This window comes from Pseudophryne corroboree, chromosome 5 (assembly GCF_028390025.1).
Source record: "Pseudophryne corroboree isolate aPseCor3 chromosome 5, aPseCor3.hap2, whole genome shotgun sequence".
Lineage (NCBI taxonomy): Eukaryota > Metazoa > Chordata > Amphibia > Anura > Myobatrachidae > Pseudophryne > Pseudophryne corroboree.
The window spans coordinates 393,138,526-393,164,092 of record NC_086448.1 but is presented as its reverse complement, the minus strand read 5'-3'; the positions used below and the strand labels follow the sequence as shown (position 1 = coordinate 393,164,092).

Here is a 25,567-nt window from a genome sequence, read left to right as displayed (position 1 = left end):
TACCAGGAGCTGTGTGTATTTTTACAATACCAACACCGTTCTCTTGATGCATTCCATTTTGAAACATTGGGGCAGATCTATTAAGCCTGGTGAACTGATAAAGTGCAAGGTGATAAAGTACCAGCCAGTCAGCTCCTAACTGTCATTTTTCAAACCCAGCCTGTGACATGGCAATTAGGAGCTGATTGGCTGGTACTTTATCACCATGCAAATTATCATTTCATAAGGTTTAATAAATCGGCCGCTTACTCATTTATGTACGAGTAGTTAGAAGTAGAAGAACTCTAACAGAAACCACTAAGCTCATCTACAGCCACACCACACTGTATATGCCCAATATCACCTGATCTTAGGCCTGGTTTGTTCTTGGATGTGAGACCACCTGGGAAAACCAGGTGCTGTAGGTAGTTTTATACTACCAACACTGTTCTCTTGATGCATTCTATTTTGAAACTTATTCATTGATGTAGAAGTTAGAAACAGCAAAAATCATCTACAGCCGCATCACACTGGATATGTCCAATCTCATCTGATGATGGAAGCTAAGCAGTGTTGTGCCTGGTTTGTTTTTGGATTTCAAGTCCTGCCTTCTGGTTTGGCCACGGCACCTCGGATATTAACCAAGGTCATGGCCGTGATGACGACCCTTCACCATCAGAGAATCAGGATCCTGCCAAATCTGGACGACTTGCTGATCCTGGTGAACTCCCAAGAGGTTCTCCACAGTTATCTGGAACTAGAGGTCCAATTCCTACAAGTCCACGGGTGGCTCATCAACTGAAAAAAGTCCTCGCTGGTCCCTGCTCGGAACATGGTGCACCTAGGGGCACAGCTGGACACACACAGCCAACAATTGTTTCTGTCTCCAGAGAAAGTCCTGAAAATTCAGGACAGTATCTTCCTCTCTCGCCCAAGAGTGTTGATACACACGGCGATGCAAGTACTAGACCTCATGGTGTCGGCTTTCGATATGGTAGAGTACGCTCAATTTCATTACCGCCCTCTGCAGAGGTTAATCCTCTCCAAGTGGGACGGCCTGCCTCATCGGATAAGGTCTCAAATGATCTCCTTGACTCCGGAGGTTCGTCTGACACTGAGCTGGTGGCTACAGGACCAACAGTTGAGCAGGGGCCATCCCTTCTGGATCTCCAACTGTGTCCTCCTGACAATGGATGCCAGTCTTTTGGGCTGGGCCACGGTGTTGGAGCAACACTTTCTCCAGGGTCGGTGGACCAGGGAGGAATCTCTCCTCCTGATATACATTCTGGAATTGCGGGCAGTGTTCAATTAATTGACACTGGCCCTGCCTCTAGTACAGAACAGGCCTGTTCAAGTACAATCTGACAACGCCACCACGGTAGTGTACACAAATCATCAAGGCGGCACTCGAAACTGCATGGCAAAGCTGGAAGTATCAAAAATCCTCCGTTGCGTAGAACGTCATCTGACAGCAATATCGGCAGTGTTCATTCCCAGAGTCCTCAACTGGGAAGCGGATTTCCTCAGTCGTCAGGACGTTCATGCTGGAGAGTGGAGAGGCTGCAGCAGAAATGTCTGCACTGGTGTCAGTAGGTGACTGAGGCAGGGATGACTGGGAGATAGTGGGTGACTGAAGCATGTATGAGTGGGAGATAGTGGGTGACTGAGGCCGGGGTGACTGGGAGATAGTGGGTTACTGAGGGAGGGGTGATAGGAAGGGGTTGGGTAAGTATGAGAAGAAAGTGGGTGACAGGGATTATAAATGACTAAGGCAGGGGTGATAGGGAGATAGTGGATGACTGTGGCAGGGGTGACAGGGACAGTAAGAGACTGAGGCAGGGGTGACAGGGATAGTGGGTGACTGAGGCAGGGGTGACTGGGAGATAGTGGGTGACTGAGGCAGGGTTGACAGGGATAGTGGGTGACTGAAGCAGGGGTGATAGGGTGACAGTGGGTGACTAAAGCAGGGGTGACTGGTATAGTGGGTGACTGAAGCAGGGATCGCAGGTATAGTGGTTGACTGAGGCAGCGGTGACTGGGAGATAGTGGGTAACTGAGGCAGGGGTGACAGGGAAAGTGTGTGACTCAGGCAGGGGTGATAGGGAGATAGTGGGCAGCATATCTCTGCCTCACTGCAGCAGCACATTCCTGCTTCAATGACAGCAGCACATCCCTGCCTCACTTATAGCAGCACATCCCTGCCTCGCTGACAGCAGCACATCCCTGCCTCGCTGACAGCAGCACATCCCTGCTTCGCTGACAGCAGCACATCCCTGCTTCGCTGACTGCAGCACATCGCTGCTTCACTACCAGCAGCACATCCCTGCCTCACTGGCAGCAGCACATCCCTGACCTTACTGACAGCTGTATATAGGGCCTAATTCAGACCTGATCCCTGCTGTGCATATTCACACAACAGGAGATCAGGTCTGAAGTGCGTGTGTGCTGGTGCCGCAGTGCACCGGCACATGCCAGAGATGCGATCAGCATCTCTGCCCAGTGAGCACCTCTGCCTGATTGACAGGCAGAGGCGGTCACTGGGCAGGGGGAGTCGGGCCAGCGGCGTTGTGCCACCATTTTGGGGGCACAGTCCGGACAACGCAGACATGACCGGACCGTATGGGGGCGTGCCGTGACGGCTGCGTGACACGGACAGCAACGGGCCTTATTTACTAAAATCTCAGATAAATTTTATGGCATTTATGTGCAGTCTAGTTTGCACAGTTGATAGAGTGTTGATCTTGCACTATCAATGTAAGCCTCACATAGGTTTGATACACATGTAAGTTTGTTTTTATTTTACTACATTGTGGTTTGTGGCTCTATACCATGTAATGCATGTCTTTTAACAGTAGTCAAGTCTTCCAATGTGCTTGTTAGTGAAACCCAATAGATAGCTTTATTTTATTTTGTTTCTTCAAATATTGAATGCATATGTCTTATAACTTTTTTTTTTTAATATATATACATTTTTATTATAAGATTTTCAATGACACAAGTACATCCAAGTTGCAGATTATGGATTGTGAAGGACAAATCAACCATATAAACAATTTAAGCAATTTAAATTGCATGCAGGTAGTAGAATATCAAACTCCTTGGATGAGAGTTGGTCGTAATAAACTAAAATAGAAAAGAATAAAGTAGAAAATAAGATTTTAAACCTACCGGTAAATCTTTTTCTCGTAGTCCGTAGAGGATGCTGGGGACTCCGTAAGGACCATGGGGATAGACGGGCTCCGCAGGAGACATGGGCACTTTAAGAAAGACTTTAGTTCTGGGTGTGCACTGGCTCCTCCCTCTATGCCACAGTTAGAGAAACTGTGCCCAGAGGAGACGGACAGTATGAGGAAAGGATTTTCTTAATCCAGGGCAAGATTCATACCAGCCACACCAATCACACTGTATAACTTGTGATAAACTACCCAGTTATCAGTATGAAAAAACAACATAGCATCAGTGCAGGACCGATGCAACTATAACATAACCCTTATTGAAGCAATAACTATATACAAGTATTGCAGAAGTAGTCCGCACTTGGGACGGGCGCCCAGCATCCTCTACGGACTACGAGAAAAAGATTTACCGGTAGGTTTAAAATCTTATTTTCTCTAACGTCCTAGAGGATGCTGGGGACTCCGTAAGGACCATGAGGATTATACCAATGCTCCAAAACGGGCGGGAGAGTGCGGATGACTCTGCAGCACCGATTGAGCAAACATGAGTTCCTCCTCAGCCAGGGTATCAAACTTATAGTATTTTGCAAAGGTGTTTGAACCCGACCAAGTAGCAGCTTGACACAGCTGTAGTGCCGAGACCCCTCGGGCAGCCGCCCAAGAAGAGCCCACTTTCCTCGTGGAATGGGCCTTGACCGATTTCAGTAACTGCAATCCAGCCATAGAATGCGCTTGCTGAATCGTGTTACAAATCCGGCGAGCAATAGCCTGCTTTGAAGCAGGGGCACCAATCTTGTTGGTTGCATACAGGACAAACAGCGCTTCAGTTTTCCTGACTCTAGCCGTCCTGGCCACGTAAATTTTCAAAGCCCTGACCACATCAAGTAACTCGGAATCCTCCAAGTCACGCGTAGCCACAGGCACCACAATAGGTTGGTTCATATGAAAAGATGAGACCACTTTTGGTAGGAATTGAGGACGGGTCCGCAATTCCGCTCTATCCACATGGAATACCAAATATGGGGGTATATTTACTAACATTCGTAATTCTCCCGATTTGGTGGGAGAATAATCACGAATGACATCGAAAGTGTAAAACTGCAACTTTTTGAATTTGTTACGACGGATTTACTAAGCTGTCGTATTCGTATTTTTTGTTTTGTCCGATGTCGATGTCATTCGTGGTTTTCTGGTGTAGAATGCGGCCGATTTGGTTGTTTTGCGGCCGTGTTTTTAGTTTATTTTACGACTGCGTCACATGTCTGTTACGGCAGTGATTTTGATGTTGCGGCCGCGTTTTTAGTCCTAAGTTTCGTTTTTGTCACGCGTCCGTGATTGGTTGTATTCGTGATGGAGGAGTGTCTGTGCACATTACTATAAAACCGCCCCAAACACACCGCACCTCGTGGGTTTAGCTAGTGGAGAGGAGAGAGGAAGGTGTATTTGGAGTTGGTGAGTTTGGTGGAGTTTTTGGTGGATTTGGTGCGGAGTTTTGTGATTGTTGAGTGCTGTACTGTGTGTGTAAGTAGTCTTGTCATATTTGTAGTATTGTTTTTTCACAGTTTGTAAACTTTTTTGTCCTTGTTTTTTTTTTATAGTCTTTTGTCATTGTTTGTGAGTGAGTGAGCGTGTGTGTTGGCTGTGTGGTGTGTAGTAGTAGTAGTAGTGGAGGAGTGTGTTTTCTGTATTGATTTTTCTGTGTTTTGTGTCGTTTGTCCTCATGTCTGACTCAGAGGTCAGTGTGGTGGAGGAGGTTAGTGAGAGGGAGGCGGTTAGTGAGGTGGAGGCTGTTAGTGAGGTGGAGGAGGTGAGTGAGGTGGAGGGGGTTAGTGAGAGGGAGGAGGTTAGTGAGGAGGAGGAGGAGGGGGTGCCTGTTGCTGCATTCTCCAGTGAGAGTGATGGTGCTGTAGCTCCGCAGCCACGCACCACTACCAAGACTGGCAGGAATATTAAGTTCAGCTATGCTGAAAACATGGCGTTGGTGCGTGAGCTGATGAAGCACCATCGGCAATTGTTTGGTCAGGATGCTGCCAAGGTGTCCTCCCGCAGGAAGTCTGTCCTGTGGGGGAAAGTAATAGTTGCCGTAAATAGTGAGGGTGTGGTGAGGCGGACTGAGGACACGTGTCGCAAGAGGTTCTATGACATAAAGCGCCGTGTCAAGGCCAAGATGGCCAAAGAGGCTAAATCAGCACGCAAAACCGGGGGTGGCCCCCCTTTCCGGGCAACCTATCGGGAGTGGGAGGAGCCTGTGCGGGCACTGATTCCAGCAGAAGTGGTGTCTGCAACTCATGTCCGGGATTCGGACCGACCCACGCAGGTTGGTGAGTTTGATAAATCGAAATTATTTTTTAAAGTGTGCAAAATGATAATGGTGGAGAAATTATTTTTAAAATGTATGCATACATTGTTGGTCATGTATTGCAGGCCTATGCACCCTTATGCTGTTTTTGTGTTTTGAAACTGCATTTCCCATCTTGCCTTGGCTGTATTTTTTAAAATTTATAATGCAAAATCAGGTGCAGTGCATGCTGGTATGTGTAGTTGCAATAATTAATATGAGATATTGCTTGGACATAGCTGTTGTATCTAATAGCAGCTTGTTATGATGTGTTTTTTTTTACTTCAATTTTTAAATAAACTTTTAATTTACATTTTGGTTCAAGTTGCAAGTAATCAATCTATGCAATATCTGACACATAATTCATCAATGTTACAGTTTTTTTTTGTGCAACACCATGTACATTTTTATATACATAACAAATTAAGGAATCACGAAGATCTTAAGCAGAAATTAGTTTAATTTACAATACGTACAAGATGGTTACAGTACACTAAGGCTTTGCAGTTAGCATTTTTTGACAAAGTATGGTCATAATGTTTTTTCAACTTTTTCAACAGTCCGACAGACCAGCCGGCCAGACAGGCCACAGACAACTCAGGATGATGCTGGGATTGCAGGTAAGAATTCACTGTAGTCACATATTCTGCAAACACATAGAAGTACAAAATATTAATGTTTATATATTCTCATAGGTTCTGCTTCTGTAAGCCGCCCTCCTCTAAGGCGCCCATCACAGGGCTCGGGGCACTTACCCAGGAGGCCAAGTAAGACACGGCGTCTTGTCTCTGAATCTGCGGCTCCATCTTCCCCACCCAGGCGGCGCATTTCTGCAGTCTCACCCCAGCCACCACAGGCACTATTGGCGAGTCCACAGAGTGATGAGCCCAGATCACCTCAGTTATCTGGTGAGTCAAAACATAAACTAAACACATAGCAAATAATCTACACAGTACAGTTACTATGATGTGAGTTGTAGTTGAGATTACATGTTTGCCATAACAAACAATGTGATGTTACGTCTTAAATTTGTAAAGGTGCAAATGCAGAATTTTTCAATATCTTAGTGGTTGCTATCGCCAACATCAAATTTAAAAATGAACAGACATTTGTAAAAATTTAGGCCACACACGTGCACATAAAAATAACAACACATTACTGGCTTAAAAAAAAAAAAAACACCACCCTCTCCACACCATTATAGTGTTCACACACCTCCCCTGTCCTGTATGTAGACTGCTTACTTGCTCCGCTCCTCGGGAATATCCAGGTAAGCAGTCTATATCCTGGACAGGGGAGGTGACAGAACACTGTAATGCTGTGGAGGGGAGGTAGTTAGGTGAGGATTCCGCAAGTCAGTCTATGTGCACGCCTGTGATGGTATATATGTGTTTGTAAACCAAATAAATTATAAGTTTAAAAACACAACTCAAAATACAAAAATAATGGAGTATTATGAATGTAGAAATGTTTAGAACTAGCAAATATATTATTTGTAAAGTAAACAGTGCATGTTGTCCACCCCATACAGAGCCAAGCTTGATGCCCGACGTGGACCAGCAGGGACAAGACCAACAGGCAACATTCACACTGCAACTAACACCTGTTGACCCGAGCCAGCCAATACAGCCGCAGGATATCCCCCAAGCCTCCATGAGTCCACAACTGGTACAAGCTCCACCCCAGCCACAAATTCCAGATGACTTTTGGTCCAGTTGGACAAGCCAACAGACCCAAAGCAATGCCAGCCTGACCGCACATACCCAACACCTTGCCAGCCTGCCCCATCATCTACCGCGCATTAGTCGCAACTCGGGCAGACTGATTGTCCAAGTAGGCCGAATCGCAACATCGATGGAGCAAATACGGGCAGACAACAACCAAATGCTGGCTCATTTAACGCGCATCATTGATGAGCAACAGCGCCAGCACCAAACACTCATACAACTAATACAGCACAACCAGGTTGTGAATGAATCTTTATCCCGGATTGTAGCCAGCCACACTGCAACCAACACACAACTGAATGCCAGCATAAATAATTTGAGCAACAACATAACATTGATGGCAGCACAACAAGTGACCTCCAGCTCTGGAACCACGACCCCTAGCCAAACGCCAGTAACCTCCCCTGTTCGGCGATCCTCCCGAGCACGTGCCAGTGAGCCAGCACAAAGCACAGCACCCAGCACACACAAGCGCAAAAAATAATACATCAAAAACATTTGTGTAACGCAATAAAAAATTTGTTTTGACAAACACACAACTTCCTGTGTCCGTCTCAAACATTGTAGAAGCTGCTATGTATGTATGTATGTTTTTATGGGGTAATGAATGACAATGTATTGATAACATAAACTAACTACAATGTACACACCACTATAAACAACAAACAGTAAGTAACAAAACACACGATTGTTTGTATTGCAAAGTGTTTAGTCAAGGATAATTACATCCTACAAAAACTTACCCGAAAAATACCGCTGAATCACTTCTTGCCGTACCTGCCTCCCTACATATGTACTCACACTGTCACCAGATGTTTCTAACTCCTCTGCTTGCTGACTGCTTTCTCCCTCATCATGTGCCAGATGTTGACTTAAACACAGATTATGGAGAAAACAGCAGCAGAACACAATTCTAGTCACCTTTGAGGGCCTATACAACAAAAGGCCTGCAGATTTATCCAGACACCGAAACCGTGATTTCAGCACACCAAAACATCTTTCTATCACATTCCGCGTAGCCTTATGTGCATGATTGTAACTGTGTTCAGCAGGAGAATCAGGTTGGGACAATGGAGTAAGGAGCCAAGAGTAGCAGCCGTAACCACCATCACCTGAAAAACAGATATAGTCAATATTAGTACATGTGTAAGATTATTCATTACCCTAGTCAAAAATAGAGTTTGTTGTTAAAAGACATACACACAACACATTTTAAACATACCCAGCAGCCAGCCATCAGGCATTTGTCCGTCCTCAAATTTATCGAAGAGCGATGACTGACTGAGGATGAAGGAGTCATGGCAGCCACCAGGGTAACCTGCAACAACACTCATAATTTTTAATTTTGCATCACAGACCACCTGGACATTAGTGGATTGGGCCATATGTCTATTAGTATATATATATTGCCGGCCCCTAGGTGATCTCAGCTGAACGTGTGTGCAATCTATGGCCCCCAGCACATTGGGCATGCGAGCAAGCTCATAGAAAGCTACCCTGACAGCACGCCACTCCGACTCCTGGGTAGGGAAGCAGATTGAGGCATTAATATGTGGATCCAAGACATCCAAAACCTGAGTGGACATTAAACAATCTAAGGTGAATGTCATGTTAGGTATTCTATACAATACTGTGTTGTAAGAGCTTACAGAAGCAACACTTAGACATAACCGGCTATGTATTTTTTGACTCACCTGATTCAAATATTTTGAAAAGGTTGGCTGTGAGATACCAATAACGTCGCCTGCCACAGCCTGGAAGCTCCCAGTAGCCATAAAGTGTAACACAGCCAGGAGTTTGTGAAAGCCTGAGACAGAGCGAGAGCGTGCTGTCTCAGGGTCTAGTCCCAGTTTGACAAGGTCATACAGGCGGAAAATGTTGGTTCTATTTAGGCGGAACATCTGTATGACCCTATCATCGGACAATGCGTTTAAGTTTAAACGACCCCTAAAAAAACGTGGCTGGCGCAGCCTCCGCGGCACCTGGACAACCTGCTGACCATGTTCACTTACCTGGCCCTGATTTCTGGAAGCCTCATGGAGCAGTCTAAGGTATCCCACAGCAAACAGAAAGTCATTGGCACACACCACAGCTGCCATTTCAGAGTGAGAGAATTTCAAAATGTGCCTGGAACACTTTTATAGGGCCAAACATTCAGGTGTGAGTAATGGATAATTGAGTACACATGTAAACACGCTTTTCAAAAGCAGGTGCGTTTTTTTTTAGGACTTTTTTACGATTTGTATTTTTTCACGGCCGCAAATGCATTTTCACGGCAGACATTACAATTACGAATGGTTAGTAAATGACCGAGATTCATATCTAAACAGGCGTATTTTGACCGATGGTGTATTCATTCGTAATTTTTTACAACTACTTCCAAAAAATTACGAATGCCCTCATCTCTGCCGTGATTTGAGTTTAGTAAATTACCGAGATGACACTTTGAAGAAAAAACGGCATCTCGGTCAAAATCGGGACCTTAGTAAATTTACCCCATGGGCTTTTATGTGACAAAGCCGCTAATTCCGACACTCGCCTAGCCGAAGCCAAGGCTAATAACATGACCACCGTCCACGTGAGATATTTTAACTCCACTGTTTTAAGTGGTTCAAACCAGTGTGATTTTAGAAAACTTAACACCACGTTAAGGTCCCAAGGTGCCACCGGAGGCACAAAAGGAGGCTGAATATGCAGCACTCCTTTTACAAAAGTCTGAACTTCTGAAAGAGAAGCCAATTCTTTTTGAAAGAAAATGGATAAGGCCGAAATCTGGACCTTAATAGAGCCTAATTTTAGGCCCAAATTCACTCCAGTTTGTAGGAAGTGAAGGAAACGGCCCAGATGGAATTCTTCCGTAGGAGCATTCATGGCCTCACACCAAGAAACATAATTTCGCCATATACGGTGTAATGTTTTAACGTTACATCCTTCCTAGCCTTTATCAGCGTAGGGATGACCTCAACCGGAATGCTAGGATCCGGCATTCAACCGCCATGCCGTCAAACGCAGCCGCGTTAAGTCTTGAAACAGACAGGACCCCTGATGCAACAGGTCCTGTCTTAGAGGGAGAGGCCACAGATCTTCTGTGAGCATTTCCTGCAGATCCGGATACCAGGTCCTCCGTGGCCAATCTGGAACAATGAGGATTGTTCTCACTCCTCTTTGTCTTATTATCCTCAACACCTTGGGTATGAGAGGAAGAGGAGGAAATACATAGACCGACCGGAACACCCACGGTGTCACTAGGGCGTCTACAGCTACTGCCTGAGGGTCTCTTGACCTTGCGCAATACCTCTGTAGCTTTTTGTTGAGCCGGGACGCCATCATGTCTATCTGTGGCAGTTCCCACCGACTTGTAATCTGTGCAAAGACTTCCTGATGAAGTCCCCACTCTCCCGGATGTAGGTCGTGTCTGCTGAGGAAGTCTGCTTCCCAGTTGTCCACTCCCGGAATGAACACTGCTGACAGTGCGATTGCGTGATTCTCCACCCAGCAAAGAATTCTGGTGGCTTGTGCCATCGCCACTCTGCTCCTTGTGCCGCCTTGGCGGTTTACATGAGCCACTGCGGTGACGTTGTCTGACTGGATCAGAACCGGTTGGTCGCAAAGTAAGGTCTCCGCTTGACGTAGGGCATTGTATATGGCCCTTAGTTCCAGGATGTTGATGTGAAGACAAGTCTCTTGACTTGACCAAAGACCTTGGAAATTTCTTCCCTGTGTGACTGCTCCCCAACCTTGGAGGCTTGCGTCTGTGGTCACCAGGATCCAGCCCTGAATGCTGAATCTGCGTCCCTCGAGAAGGTGAGCACTCTGCAGCCACCACAGGAGTGATACCCTGACCCTGGGGGACAGGGTGATCAACCAATGCATCTGTAAATGTGACCCGGACCACTTGTCCAGTAGGTCCCATTGGAAAGTCCTTGCATGGAACCTGCCGAATGGAATGGCCTCGTATGATGCCACCATCTTTCCCAGGACTCAAGTGCAGTGATGCACTGACACAAGTTTTGGTTTCAATAGGTTCCTGACAAGAGTCATGAGTTCCTGGGCCTTTTCTATCAGGAGATAAACCCTCTTCTGGTCCGTGTCCAGAATCATGCCCAAGAAAGACAGACGAGTAGTAGGAACCAACTGCGACTTCGGGATATTGAGAATCCAGCAGTGTTGCTGTAACACTTTCAGTGAAAGTGATACGCTGTTCAGCAACTGCTCTCTTGATCTCGCTTTTATGAGATCGCCCAAGTACGGGATAATTGTGACACCTTGATTGCACAGGAGCACCATCATTTCCGCCATTACCTTGGTGAAAATTCTCAGGGCCATGGAGAGACCAAACAGCAACGTCTGAAATTGGCAATGACAGTCCTGTACCGCAAATCTGAGGTACGCCTGATGAGGTGGATAAATGGGGACATGAAGGTATGCATCCTGTACACAAATGCGGACAACAGGTGTCAAGCCGTGTGTTGCCTTTGTCAAGCTGTAATAAGTAGGGATAAGGACGCTAACCACCTCGGAACATCCTCCCTTATACGTCACCTGCAGCGCATTCATCATAAGTCAGTGACAAGTTCAAAAACTTTGGATGACAGCGGAAGCAGTCCACTGACCACTAAATCCCTTCCTCTTGTAACCAAGCTCCTGCAAACCACACCACCAACTCCCTCAGTGTCAATTTCCTCCTTAGACAGGAGAGCCAATAGTCCTGCAGGCCATGTCACTGGCAAGTCTGACGAGTCCTCTCCTGCCTGGGATTCCTCCGATGCATCCTTGAGTGTAACGCCAACTGCTGCTGGCGCTGCTGTTGTTGCTGCTGGGAGTCGATCGTCATCCCAGAGGGGAAGTCGGAAGACCACTTGTACTACTTCCAGTAAGCAATTGACTGTCCAACAGTCCTTTGCGAGGAAGATGAAATATCACAGCAGTCATCCTGCTGCAAAGCGGATAACTCAGGTCTTGTCAGCCTGGGTGGTGAGAAACGTGGTTCCGGTATCCATCGTTAATTTAGAGGCAACTAGAGACTTGATTGAGGTACTATGTCCCCAGTACCAAATACCCTCTAGGTTCCATTTCTCTAGGCAGGCGATACCGAAAATGTACACAGACCTCAGAAAAAGAGTCACCAGTGACCTAAAAAATGCAGTTGTACCCAATGTCCACTTGTCTATGGTTAAGTGGAACAGGGCAGACTCAGGACTATATGACTGTGACAGCCCACTGGGTAGATGTATTGCCTCCTGCAGCAAGAACAGCAGCGGTGGCACCAGTAGCAGCATCTCGCAAACGCCAACTCGTTCCTAGGCAGGCTACGCTTTGTATCACCGCTTTCCATAAGAGGCACACAGCTGACAACCTCTTACGGAAACTGAGGAACATCATCGCAGAATGGCTTACCCCAATTGGACTCTCCTGGGGATTTGTGACATCGGACAACGCCACCAATATTGTGCGTGCATTACATCTGGGCAAATTCCAGCACGTCCCATGTTTTGCACATACATTGAATTTGGTGGTGCAGAATTATTTAAAAAACGACAGGGGCGTGCAAGAGATGCTGTCGGTGGCCCGAAGAATTGCGGGCCACTTTCTGCATTCAGCCACCGCATGCCGAAGACTGGAGCACCACCAAACATTCCTGAACCTGCCCTGCCATCATCTGAAGCAAGAGGTGGTAACATGGTGGAATTCAACCCTCTATATGCTTCAGAGGATGGAGGAGCAGCAAAAGGCCATTCAAGCCTATACATCTGCCCACTATGTAGGCAAAGGAGGGGTAATGCACCTGACTCAAGCGCAGTGGAGAATGATATCAACGTTGTGCAAGGTTCTGCAACCCTTTGAACTTGCCACACGTGAAGTCAGTTCAGACACTGCCAGCCTGAGTCAGGTCATCCCCCTCATCAGGCTTTTGCAGAAGAAGCTGGAGACATTGAAGGAGGAGCTAAAACAGAGCGATTCCGCTAGGCATGTGGGACTTGTGGATGGAGGCTTTAATTCGCTTAACCAGGATTCAATCTGTTGAAATCAGAGCACTACATTTTGGCCACCGTGCTCGATCTTAGATTTAAAACCTACATTGTATCTCTCTTTCCGGCAGACACAAGTCTGCAGAGGTTCAAAGACCTGCTGGTGAGAAAATTGTCAAGTCAAGCGGAACGTGACCCGTCAACAGCTCCTCCTTCACATTCTCCCGCAACTGGGGGTGCGAGGAAAAGGCTAAGAATTCCGAGCCCACCCGCTGGCGGTGATGCAGGGCAGTCTGGAGTGAGTGCTGACATCTGGTCTGGACTGAAGGACCTGGCAACGATTACTGACATGTCGTCTACTGTCACTGCATATGATTCTGTCACCTTTGAAAGAATGGTGGAGGATTATATGAGTGACAGCATCCAAGTAGGCACGTCAGACAGTCCGTATGTATACTGGCAGGAAAAAGAGGCAATTTGGAGGCCCTTGCACAAACTGGTTTTATTCTACCTAAGTTGCCCTCCCTCCAGTGTGTACTCCGAAAGAGTGTTTAGTGCAGCCGCTCACCTTGTCAGCAATCGGCGTACGAGGTTACTTCCAGAAAATGTGGAGAAGATTATGATCATCAAAATGAATTATAATCAATTCCTCCGTGGAGACGTTCACCAGGAATTGCCTCCAGAAAGTACACAGGGATCTGAGATGGTGGATTCCAGTGGGGACGAATTAATAATCTGTGAGGAGGGGGATGTACACAGTGAAAGGGGTGAGGAATCGGAGGATGAGGAGGAGGTGGACATCTTGCCTCTGTAGAGCCAGTTTGTGCAAGGAGAGATTGATTGATTCTTTTTTGGTGGGGGCCCAAACCAACCAGTCATTTCCGTCAGTCGTGTGGCAGACCCTGTCGCTGAAATGATGGGTTTGTCAATGTTTTTCTTTTCAATCTAAGCCCCTGCAGTTTTCTGTAAGCATCTGCTTCGCTATGATGATCAACAAGTCACAAGGCAAACACTCAGGGCTGGAGGCGTAGATCTTAGGACCAGCTGCTACAAGCATGGCAGAGGTGTCACTATCACTGGTGACACCCAGAGAGGCGGCGAGGGAGATTGTAATGCAGTGCGCGCAGATAAGCAGCGCAATGGTAAAAAGGAGACATGGTCTCATAGGTAGGGGCGTGGCCTGAATCTCTATTTTGTTGCTCCGGGTATCCCGGGGGTTGGGGGCTGCACCCGGGGACTAGTGTGTGAGTGGTGCTGGCTCCTGCACAGTGACAGAAACTGGGTGTTGCACGTAATGTCACAGTGAAACACCCATATTCTGTCACTGAAGAAGAGCCGGCACTTTGGTATCACCCCCCTTGGCGGGTGACACTCGGGTGTGTGCCGCAACCCCGTTGTGATGCCACTGACCCATGGAAAGCTTTACGTGGCTTACCCATGTGTTAGTAGCCCCAAGCATCTTTTGTGTTAGTCCCTGAAGAAAAACTTCAAATATTTACATGTAAATTTTGTAATCAATGGGCCTAATTCAGTAAGGATTGCAAATTCTGCTAAGTAACAGAATTTGCAATCCTTTGGTTCGCATGCTGGGGCCACCCATCACAGGGCATGGCCACCCAGCATGCCGCCTCCCTTCTTGACCACGCTGAAATTGCAGTCTCAGTGCAGTTAAGCGTGATCATAAAAAATGGGTTAGCCTCCTGTTGGTGCAGACTGTATGTGTGCGCAGGAAGCCGCCACCATTTTTGTGATCGCAGCGGCTGCATGTGATGTCATGCAGCCGCTCTGACCACGCCTCCTGTTTCTCCGTTGCCGACCCCATTTTGAAGCCCTGCCCCCGCACCGCTCCATCTCCGACTTTGAAATGGAGTGTTGCTGACCCCCCTCCCCCCCCCCCCCCCAGCACCGATTGACAGTCAGAGGCGATCGCATTATCTGCAGGGTGCCGCAGAAAATGCAGGCGCATGCGTATGCTCTTAGCAATTTTTGCAATTGGATTGCTTATTGCGATTGCAATCCAACCTGAATCAGGCTCTATTACCTATCACAATGCACTGCAGGTAGTACAAAATGGGGTTAATATAGGAGAAAATCCCCCAGAGCTGTGCTCCTTAACTGTCCCTGGTGGCTAGTGGAGCGGCTGCCCAGTAATCAGTGTCCACGCCAGTGCGCACACGGCCCGCCCCCTACAGCCACACTGGATCACGGTATAGTGTGGGCACAGAAGCCCCTTACCTCCTTTTCATCAGTGGCCTCGTGGTCCCGGAGGGCGGTGTGTGTGTGACTGACCTTAGGAAGAAACCGGAGCCTCCGCTGCAGTGACCCAGCAACCAGGGCACGGGAGTATACTGCGCCGTTGGGAGTGATAGAGCTGCAGTAAAGATGTCTATTAGACCTAGCCTGCTGCAGCCCTTGTAGATTCTTATAAAAAAATTTCTTCTTTTCTTGTCAAATTTAATAGCTAAGAAAAGGCTGCCTGAGGCAGCCCCCTGTTAAGTGGCCTGCTACTGAAGGCACCAACTACAAACTGAGCTCCCTGTTCATGGAAGCGAGGTTATAGAGCAGGGGGCGCTGAGCATCTTGGAAACAGTCAAAAGCTTTGAGCCTGTTGGTGCCTCAGATCAAGATCCTACTCTACACCCCAATGTGAATCCTTGTGGAGTCCAGTGTACCCCACAGAAGAAATGAATGTGTCACACCCATTGGCAGCAACATTAGAATAGCTGCTGATGGGCACAATTGAGAAAGGAAGGGGGGAAAACATTTGAATCCAGCACATATATGTAATTTGAATATGTAATTTGTACCTTCCTACTTTAAAATGTAATGGATGAACCTCACCCTGTGAGAACTATCTTCATGATCTTGAGATCTCATATGCAAGATAAGTATGTGTTGGCAGAGGCGCTCACTGGGCAGAGATGCTGATCGCATCTCTGGCATGTGCCGGTGCACTTCGGCACCAGCACACACACACACTTCAGACCTGATCTCCTGTTGTGTGAATATGCAAAGCAGAGATCAGGTCTGAATTAGGCCCTATATACAGCTGTCAGTAAGGCAGGGATCTGCTGCTGCCAGTTGGGCAGGGATCTGCTGCTGCCAGTGAGGCAGGGATGTGCTGCTGTCAGTGAAGCAGTGATCTGCTGCTGTCAGTGAGGCAGGGATGTGCTGCTATAAGTCAGGCAGGTATGTGCTGCTGTCAATGAGCCAGGGATGTGCTGCTGTCAGTGAAGCAGGGATGTGCTGCTGTCAGCGAGGCTGTGATCTGCTGCCCACTATCTCCCTATCACCCCTGCCCCAGTTACCCACTATCTCCCAGTCACCGCTGCCTCAGTTAACCACTATACCTGCGACCCCTGCCTCAGTCACCCACTATACCAGTCACCCCTGCTTTAGTCACCCACTATCTCTGTCACCCCTGCCTCAGTCAACCACTATCTCCATATCACCCCTACCTCAGTCACCCACTATCCCTGTCACCCCTGCCTCAGTCACCCACTGTCACCCTATCACCCCTGCCTCAGTCACCCACTATCCCTGTCACCCCTGCCTCAGTCTCCTACTGTCCCTGTCACCCCTGCCACAGTCATCCACTATCTCCCTATCACCCCTGCCTTAGTCACTGACTATCTCCCAGTCACCCCGGCCTCAGTCACCCACTATCTCCCACTCATACATGCTTCAGTCACCCACTATCTCCCAGTCATCCCTGCCTCAGTCACCTACTGACACCAGTGCAGACATTTCTGCTGCGGCCTCTCCACTCTCCAGCGTGAACGTCCTGACGACTGAGGAAATCCGCTTCCCAGTTGAGGACTCCGGGAATGAACACTGTCGATATTGCTGGCAGATGACGTTCTACCCAACTGAGGATTTTTGATACTTCCAGCTTTGCCATGCAATTTCGAGTGCCGCCTTGATGATTTGTGTACACTACCGTGGTGGCGTTGTCCGATTGTACTTGAACAGGCCTGTTCTGTACTAGAGGCAGAGCCAGTGTCAATGACTTGAACACTGCCCGCAATTCCAAAATGTTTATCGGGAGGAGAGATTCCTCCCTGGTCCACCGATGGTGAAGGGTCGTCATCACGGCCATGACCTTGGTGAATTTCCGAGGTGCCATGGCCAAACCAGAAGGCAGGACCTGAAATCCAAAAACTTACCAGGCACAACACTGCTTAGCTTCCAACATCAGATGAGATTGGACATATCCAGTGTGATGCGGCTGTAGATGATTTTTGCTGTTTCTAACTTCTACTTCTAACTACTGGTACATCAATGAATAAGTTTCAAAATATAATGCATCAAGAGAACGGTGTTGGTAGTATAGTGATGTGCACCGGACATTTTTCGGGTTTTGTGTTTTGGTTTTGGGTTCGGTTCCGCCGCCGTGTTTTGGGTTCGAACACGTTTTGGCAAAACCTCACCGAATTTTTTTTGTCGGATTCGGGTGTGTTTTGGATTCGGGTGTTTTTTCAAAAAACCCTAAAAAACAGCTTAAATCTTTGAATTTGGGGGTCATTTTGATCCCATAGTATTATTAACCTCAATAACCATAATTTACACTCATTTTCAGTCTATTCTGAACACCTCACAATATTATTTTTAGTCCTAAAATTTGCACCGAGGTCGCTGGATGGCTAAGCTAAGCGACACAAGTGGCCGACACAAACACCTGGCCCATCTAGGAGTGGCACTGCAGTGTCAGGCAGGATGGCCCTTCCAAAAAATACTCCCCAAACAGCACATGACGCAAAGAAAAAAAGAGGCGCAATGAGGTAGCTGTGTGAGTAAGCTAAGCGACCCTAGTGGCCGACACAAACACCTGGCCCATCTAGGAGTGGCACTGCAGTGTCACGCAGGATGGCCCTTCCAAAAAATACTCCCCAAACAGCACATGACGCAAAGAAGAAAAAAAAGAGACGCAATGAGGTAGCTGTGTGAGTAAGCTAAGCGACCCTAGTGGCCGACACAAACACCTGGCCCATCTAGGAGTGGCACTGCAGTGTCACGCAGGATGGCCCTTCCAAAAAATACTCCCCAAACAGCACATGACGCAAAGAAGAAAAAAAAGAGGCGCAATGAGGTAGCTGTGTGAGTAAGCTAAGCGACCCTAGTGGCCGACACAAACACCTGGCTGTTAGGGTCTCCTGCCCTGTGCTGCCACGTCGTCATGGCAACCGGGAGACAAGTGCTAGTGGAGTAACCTGAGCGCAGCTGATACTCCGGTTCGGGTCTTTTGCTGTGCAGTGGTTATAGGCTCTGTGCACGGCAGGGGATCCGGTGCTGGTTTTTGTGCTCACAGTCTGTGAGGTCTGAGTGGGGCGTGGACAGCACCTGCTTTATAAGGCCTCTTTTCAGGGTAAGCAGATGCTGCTGAATCTTTGTTGGTTAGTCAGTTCATGAAAGTTAGCCAGTACTGTGTAGCTTTGTATTTGTTTGTTGCTTACTGCAAATAGGCCTGGGGATTTGGTATTACACGCTGCCAATCCAGACCTAGCAGTAAGACTGGAGTCAGTCGTTTAGCTTGCAGGGGTTCTGTTACCACTCTGTGAACTTAGCAAGTTTGCGGCTGTATTCTAAGACTTGCCTGTCTAATCCTGTCTCACTGTGCTAGGTGTCAGGGGTCAGTTTAGTGGCAGTAAGCTAAAACCTGTGCACTGCAAGTGAGAAATAGGATTGTGGAGACTCTCCTTGTGTCTATCATTCCATCTCTGACCAAGGAGTTTACTGCCACACCCGTTGGTAACCCTTTAGGGTTTTGCTGTTGCCCTTAGCAACAGCATTTCGGGTTCTCTATGTATTAAAACACAACATCTTGCTTTTTCCATCTGTGCAGTTCTAATACAAAGGAGATACCCAGTTCCTTAGCCTCTGGGCTTCTCTGTTCACTTTGTGTGTATTTTGTTACCCTATTACCTTCTGTGTACGTTATGTCATGTTCCCCAGTTTGTCTGTGAGTCCATTTGTTTTGCATAACAGTTCAGACACCGGTACATTCCTGCAGACACTGGAGTGCATGACAGTTCTGACACCAGTGCTTTCCTGCAGGCACTGGTGTGCATAACATATTCAGCAGCCTAATACTCCTGTTGAAATTTTGTGGGAATATGGAGCATACCCCTCAAAATACGTTGCAACAGGTGGTCGATCAGGTGCAGGTCCTGACTCGACAATTTAATGATTTGTCCATTAAAATGCACACCTCCCAGGCTGCTGGTGGAGCTCCCGCAGCAGCAGCACCTGCAGGGGTTAAGGAGCCGAAAGTAAATCTCCCGGATCGTTTTTCTGGAGATCGCTCTCAGTTCTTTTGTTTCAAGGAGAGCTGCAAGCTATACTTCCGGCTTAGGCCTCAGTCTTCTGGGTCGGAGATTCAGCGGGTGGGCATAGTGATTTCCTTGCTACAAGGAGACCCACAGGTCTGGGCATATGGGTTGCAGCCTGACTGTCCGTCGCTTAAAAGTGTTGATGCTTTTTTTACGGCACTGGGCATGTTGTATGATGACCCTGACAAGACGGCCTCAGCCGAGGCTCAGATTTCGATCCTTAAGCAAGGGCGAAGGCCAGTTGAGGTTTACTGTACGGAGTTTCGGAGGTTGGCCCATGATACCCAGTGGAATGACCCAGCCCTGAGACACCAGTACCGAAGAGGTCTTTCTAACCAGATAAAGGACCAACTGGTACAATATCCCTTGCCTGATAGCTTGGATCAGCTCATGCAGTTATCCATCCGGGTGGATAGACGGCTGAGAGAGCGTAGGCTTGAAAGGGAGACTGAGATTTCCTTCCTTCCCAAGGGAACCTCAGACTCTGAGGAATTTTCTGAGGAGCCTATGCAGATTGGGGCTACCCGCCTCTCCTCGCGTGAGAAGACGCGGAGGAGACAGCAGGGGTTGTGTTTGTACTGTGGGAATAAAGGTCATGTGGTAGTATCATGCCCAGAAAAGCCGGAAAACTTCAGGGCCTGAGGGTGATGGGAAATATCCTGTCAGGCCAGAAGTCAGAATTTCCCAAGAAGACTTTTATCATTCCGGTGACCTTGAAGATCCTCGGTCAAACTGTCAAGACTGAGGCCTTTGTGGACAGTGGGGCCGACGGGGTTTTTATGGACCGCCAATTCGCCCTGAAACACTCTGTTCCCTTAGTACCCTTGGCATCGGAAATTGAGATTTGTGGGTTAAACGGGGAACCATTATCCCAAGGTAAAATTACCTCTTGCACTAGCCAGATTTCTTTGTTTATTGGAGCCACACACTCTGAAAAATTGTCCTTTTATGTGACTGTCTGTACTTTTGCCCCATTGGTGTTGGGGTTACCCTGGTTAAGGGCCCACAATCCTCAATTTGACTGGGTCTCTAGGGAGATTCTTAGTTGGGGTACTGATTGTTTCAGGAGTTGCTTGAGCCTTCCAGTCAGGCTCTCGCAGCTAAGTTTGCCAGGATTGCCAGGGTGTTATGCAGATTTTGCGGACGTGTTCTCCAAAAAAGTTGCAGAGGTACTACCTCCCCATCGCCCCTATGACTGTGCCATTGATTTGTTGCCAAATGCTAAGCTTCCCAAGAGCAGGTTGTACTCCCTGTCACGTCCTGAGACTCAGGCTATGGCAGAGTACATTCAGGAGAACTTGGCTAAGGGATTTATCAGACCTTCACAGTCTCCAGTTGGGTCGGGGTTCTTCTTCGTGGGTAAAAAGGACGGTTCGTTGCGACCCTGCATCGACTTCAGGGAATTGAACCGTATCACGATTAAAAACTCATACCCACTGCCTCTCATTTCGGTCTTGTTTGACCAGCTTCGTACTGCCACCATTTTTTCTAAGATTGACCTACGCGGTGCGTACAATCTAATCCGAATAAGAGAGGGGGATGAATGGAAGACTGCCTTTAATACCCACTCAGGGCATTATGAATATTTGGTGATGCCTTTTGGGCTCTGTAATGCCCCGGCAGTCTTCCAGGATTTCATGAATGATGTGCTCAGGGAATATTTGGATAGATTCTTAGTTGTATACTTAGATGACATCCTAATCTTCTCCCATTCCCTGGAGGAACATCGGAAGCATGTACGCTTAGTCCTCCAGAAACTCAGAGACCACCGGCTTGGGGCGAAGCTGGAGAAGTGCGAATTTGAAGTTCAGCAAATCGCATTTCTAGGATATATTATCTCCCCAGAAGGTTTCCAAATGGAGGGTTCCAAGGTACAGGCAGTCCTGGATTGGGTGCAGCCCACTAGTTTGAAGGCGCTTCAGCGTTTCCTGGGCTTTGCGAATTTTTATAGACGATTTATCGCTGGATTTTCGTCTATAGTTGGCGCCCTTGGTGGCACTCACTAAGAAAGGGGCGGATGTTGCTCACTGGTCTTGTGAGGCTAAAGCGGCTTTTGCCCGTCTCAAAAGGGCATTTGTTTCGGCCAAGGTGCTGCGACACCCAGATCCAGAGCGTCCTTTTGTGGTGGAGGTGGATGCCTCTGAGATGGGTATTGGGGCAGTGCTTTCTCAGATGGGAGTGTCTGATAATCGCCTTCATCCCTGTGCTTACTTTTCCCGTAAATTTTCGCCTGCCGAGATGAATTATGACGTGGGTAACCGGGAATTGTTGGCTATTAAGGATGCACTCGAGGAGTGGAGACACTGGCTTGAGGGGGCTAAGTTTGTGGTCTCAATTCTCACTGACCATAAGAATCTGGCATATTTAGAGTCAGCGAAGCGTCTCAATGCCAGGCAGGCACGATGGGCTTTGTTTTTTGCTCGCTTTAATTTTTTGATAACATATCGCCCTGGGTCAAAAAACATCAAGGCTGATGCGCTCTCGCTGAGTTTTGCTCCAATCCAGGAGACCACCGAGGAGCCGTTGCCCATTGTTTCCCCATCATGTATTAAAGTGGGCATTACCCAGGACCTCTTATCATTAGTCCTTAGAGCACAGGAGCAGGCTCCTCCAGACCTTCCGGTAGGTCTTTTGTTTGTGCCTCCTAGGTTAAGACAGCGAGTGTTCCTGGAATTCCATGCCAAGAAGTCGGCAGGTCACCCGGGTATTGCCAGAACTCGGGAGTTGCTATCTAGGGCGGTGTGGTGGCCCTCGGTGGCTAAGGATGTGGATCAGTGGGTTCGGGCATGTGACATCTGTGCCCGAAATAAGACTCCTAGAGGGGTTCCTGTTGGCCCATTACATCCACTCTCTATCCCATCTAAGCCATGGACCCACATTTCAATGGATTTTGTGGTGGACTTGCCCAAATCCTCGGGGATGACAGCCATCTGGGTTGTCGTTGACAGGTTTTCGAAGATGGCGCACTTCGTTCCACTGGTTGGGCTGCCATCAGCCAGACGCCTGTCTGAATTATTTATGCTGCATGTTGTGCGTCTCCACGGGTTGCCACTTGATGTGGTCTCTGACCGCGGATCCCAGTTTGTGGCCAAATTCTGGAGGGCATTTTGTTCCGATCTCCAGATTTCTGTCAGCTTGTCGTCAGGCTACCATCCGCAGTCTAATGGGCAGACTGAAAGGGTGAACCAGTCCTTGGAGCAGTTCCTCAGGTGTTATGTCTCTAAGTGTCAGACTGACTGGGTTGCTCATCTGTCCATGGCGGAGTTTGCCTATAACAACGCAGCTCACTCTGCTACAGGGATCTCTCCCTTCCTTTGTGTGTATGGGCATCATCCTAAGGCCAATTCTTTTGACCCCCTGGACTCCACGCCTGGTGGTTCCTCTGTGGTTTCGGTCCTTAGAGGTATTTGGCGGAAAGTGAAGAAAGCCCTTGTGTCTGTGTCATTAGTGACCAAAAGGGTTTTTGATAAGCGGAAAAGACCCTGCAGCTTCAAATTAGGAGACTTCGTCTGGTTGTCTACCAAGAATTTGAAGTTGAGACAGCCATCTCATAAGTTAGGGCCCCGGTTCATCGGCCCTTATAAGATCACCAGGGTTATCAATCCGGTGGCATTTCAGTTAGATCTGCCCCGTTCTTTGGGTATCAATAAAACATTTCATTGTTCCCTTTTAAAACGGGCGATTAGTAATCCTTCTTCCAGTGGAAGACCTTCCCCTCTTCTGATACGTGGCCAGAGGGAGTTTGTTGTTGAAAGGATTCTTGACTCCAAGGTGGTTCGGGGTCGGCTGTCATTTTTGGTGCACTGGAAGGGGTATGGCCCGGAGGAGCGGTCGTGGGTGCGCAGTTGTGATCTTCATGCCCCCAGACTGATACGCTCTTTCTTCTCACAGTTCCCCGATAAACCCGGTGGTAGGGGTTCTTTGACCCCTCGTCAGAGGGGGGGTACTGTTAGGGTCTCCTGCCCTGTGCTGCCACGTCGTCATGGCAACCGGGAGACAAGTGCTAGTGGAGTAACCTGAGCGCAGCTGATACTCCGGTTCGGGTCTTTTGCTGTGCAGTGGTTATAGGCTCTGTGCACGGCAGGGGATCCGGTGCTGGTTTTTGTGCTCACAGTCTGTGAGGTCTGAGTGGGGCGTGGACAGCACCTGCTTTATAAGGCCTCTTTTCAGGGTAAGCAGATGCTGCTGAATCTTTGTTGGTTAGTCAGTTCATGAAAGTTAGCCAGTACTGTGTAGCTTTGTATTTGTTTGTTGCTTACTGCAAATAGGCCTGGGGATTTGGTATTACACGCTGCCAATCCAGACCTAGCAGTAAGACTGGAGTCAGTCGTTTAGCTTGCAGGGGTTCTGTTACCACTCTGTGAACTTAGCAAGTTTGCGGCTGTATTCTAAGACTTGCCTGTCTAATCCTGTCTCACTGTGCTAGGTGTCAGGGGTCAGTTTAGTGGCAGTAAGCTAAAACCTGTGCACTGCAAGTGAGAAATAGGATTGTGGAGACTCTCCTTGTGTCTATCATTCCATCTCTGACCAAGGAGTTTACTGCCACACCCGTTGGTAACCCTTTAGGGTTTTGCTGTTGCCCTTAGCAACAGCATTTCGGGTTCTCTATGTATTAAAACACAACATCTTGCTTTTTCCATCTGTGCAGTTCTAATACAAAGGAGATACCCAGTTCCTTAGCCTCTGGGCTTCTCTGTTCACTTTGTGTGTATTTTGTTACCCTATTACCTTCTGTGTACGTTATGTCATGTTCCCCAGTTTGTCTGTGAGTCCATTTGTTTTGCATAACAGTTCAGACACCGGTACATTCCTGCAGACACTGGAGTGCATGACAGTTCTGACACCAGTGCTTTCCTGCAGGCACTGGTGTGCATAACACTGGCCCATCTAGGAGTGGCACTGCAGTGTCAGGCAGGATGGCCCTTCCAAAAAATACTCCCCAAACAGCACATGACGCAAAGAAGAAAAAAAAGAGGCGCAATGAGGTAGCTGTGTGAGTAAGCTAAGCGACCCTAGTGGCCGACACAAACACCTGGCCCATCTAGGAGTGGCACTGCAGTGTCACGCAGGATGGCCCTTCCATAAAATACTCCCCAAACAGCACATGACGCAAAGAAGAAAAAAAAGAGGCGCAATGAGGTAGCTGTGTGAGTAAGCTAAGCGACCCTAGTGGCCGACACAAACACCTGGCCCATCTAGGAGTGGCACTGCAGTGTCAGGCAGGATGGCCCTTCCAAAAAATACTCCCCAAACAGCACATGATGCAAAGAAGAAAAAAAAGAGGCGCAATGAGGTAGCTGTGTGAGTAAGCTAAGCGACCCTAGTGGCCGACACAAACACCTGGCCCATCTAGGAGTGAAACTGCAGTGTCACGCAGGATGGCCCTTCCAAAAAATACTCCCCAAACAGCACATGAAGCAAAGAAGAAAAAAAAGAGGCGCAATGAGGTAGCTGTGTGAGTAAGCTAAGCGACCCTAGTGGCCGACACAAACACCTGGCCCATCTAGGAGTGGCACTGCAGTGTCACGCAGGATGGCCCTTCCAAAAAATACTCCCCAAACAGCACATGACGCGAAGAAGAAAAAAAAGAGGCGCAATGAGGTAGCTGTGTGAGTAAGCTAAGCGACCCTAGTGGCCGACACAAACACCTGGCCCATCTAGGAGTGGCACTGCAGTGTCACGCAGGATGGCCCTTCCAAAAAATACTCCCCAAACAGCACATGACGCAAAGAAAAATGAAAGAAAAAAGAGGTGCAAGATGGAATTGTCCTTGGGCCCTCCCACCCACCCTTATGTTGTATAAACAGGACATGCACACTTTAACCAACCCATCATTTCAGCGACAGGGTCTGCCACACGACTGTGACTGAAATGACTGGTTGGTTTGGGCCCCCACCAAAAAAGAAGCAATCTCTCCTTGCACAAACTGGCTCTACAGAGGCAAGATGTCCACCTCCTCCTCATCCTCCGATTCATCACCCCTTTCACTGTGTACATCCCCCTCCTCACAGATTATTAATTCGTCCCCACTGGAATAAACCATCTCAGA

General features: G+C 48.0%; 1 protein-coding gene and 1 long non-coding RNA gene across 2 annotated transcripts; one reads left to right on the top strand and one right to left on the bottom strand.

The window, feature by feature from the left end:
- Positions 1 to 5,980: 5,980 nt before the first annotated feature.
- On the bottom strand, positions 5,981 to 8,093 carry LOC134929065 (uncharacterized). The gene is made up of 3 exons (XR_010178249.1): positions 7,964 to 8,093; positions 6,249 to 6,398; positions 5,981 to 6,139 (listed from the first exon to the last, which is right to left on the bottom strand). It is a non-coding gene; the product is annotated as an uncharacterized LOC134929065 (long non-coding RNA).
- On the top strand, positions 6,031 to 7,759 carry LOC134929064 (uncharacterized). The gene is made up of 3 exons (XM_063924906.1): positions 6,031 to 6,113; positions 6,189 to 6,401; positions 7,025 to 7,759. Exon 3 carries the CDS (start codon positions 7,036 to 7,038, stop codon positions 7,702 to 7,704), a length of 669 nt encoding a protein of 222 aa, XP_063780976.1. The 5' UTR covers positions 6,031 to 6,113; positions 6,189 to 6,401; positions 7,025 to 7,035; the 3' UTR covers positions 7,705 to 7,759.
- Positions 8,094 to 25,567: the final 17,474 nt, after the last annotated feature.

Excerpts from the sequence above, each read along its gene's own strand:
- LOC134929064 (XM_063924906.1), top strand. The coding sequence starts at position 7,036 with ATGCCCGACGTGGACCAGCAGGGACAAGACCAACAGGCAACATTCACA.